Source organism: Carassius auratus, chromosome 35 (genome assembly GCF_003368295.1).
Source record: "Carassius auratus strain Wakin chromosome 35, ASM336829v1, whole genome shotgun sequence".
Taxonomy (NCBI): domain Eukaryota; kingdom Metazoa; phylum Chordata; class Actinopteri; order Cypriniformes; family Cyprinidae; genus Carassius; species Carassius auratus.
The window spans coordinates 7,373,945-7,378,170 of NC_039277.1; the positions used below are offsets into that span (position 1 = coordinate 7,373,945).

The window sequence follows — 4,226 nt, forward strand, 5'->3', positions numbered from 1 at the left end:
TAGGCGAGGGAGGAGCGCGAGCTGCAACACTAGCCTTCTGTGCCCGTTTTCGATCCTCAGATCGAGATGGGCCAGGACCCCTTTGTTGATCGGGCTCGGACCTGGACTTTCGTGGAATGAAGGATTTAAAGGCAGCTGAGCGCGCCCTTGCCTCCCTGACCTTTTCGACCAGCATCTCGTCGGAGGTACCGAAAAGCTCAGAAGGTGAGACCGGAGCATCGAGAAGAAACCCCCTTTCTTCCCTCCCGATGTCTGCCAGGTTCACCCACAGATGTCTCTCCGTTACCACCATGGCCGCCATAGGCCTACCCATGGCAGAGGCGGCCTGCTTGGTAGCACGGAGAGAGAGGTCTGTGTTGTTGCGCAGCTCGGCTACCTGGTCAGTTGAAAGGCCCTTGCCTGTATCCAGGTCCTTCAGCAGGTCAGCCAGGTAAGCCTGAAGCACTGCCATCATGTGCAACAAGGTCGCAGCCTGACCTGCTGCTGCGTATGATAGCTAGCCAGCGTCTCTTCTACAGGGGGCATCCTCTCATAGCCGTTTTCGTGCATGCCCTTGATATTAGGATAACTTGTATGCTGAAACCGATGGATGCGAGAGGAAAACGACCTCTTCCATTCCTTTTCTACTTCTGCATGTAAGTCAGGCAAGAATGGAAGGCTCACCTGGGCTGGAAGGCTATGGTCAGACAAATAACACTCATCGAGGCGACCTCGCAACGTCACATTTCTAGCACGCTTCTATGGCAAGTCTAATTTTGCCATGGCGCGATCCATAACCTCTAACAGCTCCCCATACGCAGGGCAGGAGGATTGAGAAGGCTCAGCCTCAGCTTCTTCACCACTTTCAGACATATCCTGCTCTTTCTGGGTAGAACCCAGCAGAGCACTAACTTCAGTATCAGAATGGGTTAATGACAACGCATCTTCCTCCTGAAGTTCACTCTCGTTTGCCGCCAGAGAGTGTGAAAGGAAAAGTCCCTCTCTACACTCCTCAGCGAGATCCACCTGTGATCCCCACGAGCTCATTCTCTTCCATGCCTCGGCAACAGCGGGTCCTGAGCCGCGGGAACCAGATGGCTGTCCCTCTTTCCTCAAAAAGAGAGACAAACGAGAGCGGAGCTTTTTCACAGAAAATCGCTCGCAGTGCACGCAGATTGCCCCCTCAAGGACATCGCGCGCGCGTGCTCTTCGCCCAAACAAGAGACGCAAAGACTTATTGCCAAACATGGCCCAGCTCTGGCTGAAAGGTTACATGCCATTGCCGACAGGAAGCCAGCGGTGCCAGCTTGACGCCACATTTGGGCCAAGTTCATTTGCTATGTGGGTGGTTGTGTAGAGATTATTGGCAAGCTAAGAAAAGTGAAATGCTTGTATTAAAATGGATTGACTAACAGCAATGAATCGAGAACAGGCATCATTTTTCTCATATCTGATGGGTGGACCAGGTGGATATTAATATATACAGGGAATATGTTAACTTTGAGGAGCATATTTTCATTCAAAAGTCTGATGATACTTTCAATTTATTAAAAACAATATTCTGATTAAGCCTAGCAAGTTCTAGTTCTTTTTTCTTTTTTTCTACTGTAGCATTGTTGAGTGTTGCTTTTCAGATCAGTTATGTTATGCTAATCTGACTAAATACAAAGATGATGTAGCGCATAACAACGAAGTGTTAAACCAAGCAATTCCAAAAACATTGTAACTGCTACTGTATCCTTCAGCAAAACTACTGCCTTTTTAGGTATGCAAATGAAATTGGCATAAGCAGACAGGATATGACAAACCGTTAAACTTACAGCTAAACTAACAGCTCGTCTGCTAAGAGTAGACACACAGAGAAAGCTTCCATCATTTAAACAACTGAGTCAAACCACCCGAAAATGTCTGAGAGTACTTATGCCAATATAACATGGAATATTGGCAGACACACCAAGAGAAACCAAACATCTCAAAACACAGGTACAAATACAAACAAAATTATATTGTATTTTGTGTACAAAATTAAGAATCTTTATCTTCATATACTGCATGTAATCTTCAGGAAGTGATTCAGTGAAGATTAGATGCTCCAAAGCCGCTGCATTGTGTTTGGTGCTGCTGTGTGTTCTTCTGCTGACTGCAGTCATAGTGCTGTGTGTTCACATCCATACAAAGAACAAAAACCACACAGAAGAGAAAGAACAGCTACTAACCAAGATCACCAACCTCACAGAAGAAAGAGACCAGCTACTAACCAAGATCACCAACCTCACAGAAGAAACAGACCAGCTACTAACCAAGATCACCAACCTCACAGAAGAGAAAGACCAGCTACTAACCAAGATCACCAACCTCACAGAAGAGAGAGAGCAGCTAATAACCAAGATCACCAACCTCACAGAAGAGAGAGAGCAGCTACTAACCAAGATCACCAACCTCACAGAAGAGAGAGAGCGGCTACTAACTAAGATCACAATCCTCACAGAAGAGCGAGACCAGATTGTAAAGAAGAACACGCAGCTGAAAAAAGAGAGAGATGGATTATTATCAAGTAAATGTGACCTGATTAAACAAATAGACCAGGGATAGGCAACTCCGGTCCTGGAGGGCCACTATCCTGCAGAGTTTAGCTCCAACCCTAATTAAACACGCCTGAACAAGGCAATCAGTGTTTTCGGGCTTACTAGATAGATACAGGCAGGTGAGTTTTTATGAGGGCTGAAGCTAAACTCTGCAGGATAGTGGCCCTCCAGGACTGGAGTTGCCTATCCCTGAAATAGACCAAGCACCTCTGAAGAAAAATGAACTGTTTAAAAGTATTCATGAAAAGGATAATTATGAACAATATTAAAACTAAAACAACCACTTATTGGGAGATCAGTGTGTTGGGAATATTGTGCTAATAGTTGAACTGGTTGTGTTTACAGATGGATGGATTAACTATCAATCTAGTTTTTACTTCCTTTCCTCACTGAAGAAGAACTGGATTGAGAGCAGAAGATACTGTACAGAGAGAGGAGCAGATCTGATCATAATAAACAACAAAGAGGAACAGGTGAGTAAAACTAATCTTCTTACTATAGTCAATATGAAGAAAATGTTATTACTTTATCATAAAAATATGTAATTGTCTCATTTTCTCAGGATTTTGTGAAGAAAATATCTGCTAATGCTCTTGTCTGGATTGGTCTTACTGACAGTGAAGTGGAGCGCACATGGAAATGGGTTGATGGCAGCACACTGACCTCTGGGTGAGAAATCACTAAATTGAACTGATTATTTTCTAATAAATGATTCTCAAAGTCAGTATTCAATCAAACAGAAAGCAAAACTGAACATCTAATGCTGATCTGTAGTTCCAGCTTCTGGGATCCTCGAGAACCCAATGGAGGAACAGGAGAGAACTGTGCTCTTAATTATTCACCAGGATGGGCTGATTATCCATGTAGTGATCTTTTTCAATGGATCTGTGAAAAGGGCAGTTTAAAATAAGTAATGATGGCACTTCTTTCCCCTAGCTGTTTTTAAAGAACTGCAACTGCTCCAACTTTTTTTTCTTTTTAAACAGTGTAGAATAATTTACAACACCAAACAGTGAAGTGACAGTGCTTGTGAATGTGCAGGAGAAAATCAAATATTGTGGCCATTCTCTCCTGTGTATTATTAAAATAACTCTTTGATTATACTCCTTTGTCGTGCTCTTTGTTTTGCACACCTACACAACAGTCACATTTGTCCTGACCTTTGGAATATACAAGTCCGACTCTCTAATCATTAGGCCACAACTGCCCCTAAAAGGTACTAATATGTAGCATTTATATACTAATATGTACAGTTCAGTTAATAAAATGGTTTGTACCATTTCAATAAAAAATGTGAAGAAACAAAGGTTCTAGACCCTGCAGATGGACCTCAAATGCCATCAGGTGCGCTGTTCCTGAAGTATATGTACTGGGTTTATTGGCAAAATGAATTGAAATCAGAAAGACCTACATACAAAAAAACAAAAAAACAAAACAAAAAACTAAATGGCACTAAAAGTGGTTCATATAAAGGATAATGTACATTCATCAGGTTTTTATCACAGAATAACCCCCGAAAGGGTGATCAGGATCGGTGATCTTATATCCCCCTGAAGGGGGTTATTCTGCGATAACAACTGTCTGGATGAACATTTTTCTGCTTATTGCACAGCTACTTGCCACATAAGTAAATAATTAGACACAAAATATTTGAATGTAAAG

General features: G+C 42.7%; 1 protein-coding gene across 1 annotated transcript; it reads left to right on the plus strand.

Moving 5' to 3' along the window:
• Positions 1-1,778: 1,778 nt before the first annotated feature.
• LOC113054229 (CD209 antigen-like protein C) lies at positions 1,779-3,849 on the plus strand. The gene is made up of 5 exons (XM_026219606.1): positions 1,779-1,962; positions 2,045-2,533; positions 2,910-3,037; positions 3,127-3,233; positions 3,339-3,849. The coding sequence occupies exons 1-5, from the start codon at positions 1,884-1,886 to the stop codon at positions 3,472-3,474; spliced, it is 939 nt and encodes a 312-aa protein (XP_026075391.1). The 5' UTR covers positions 1,779-1,883; the 3' UTR covers positions 3,475-3,849.
• The last annotated feature ends 377 nt before the right edge of the window (positions 3,850-4,226 follow it).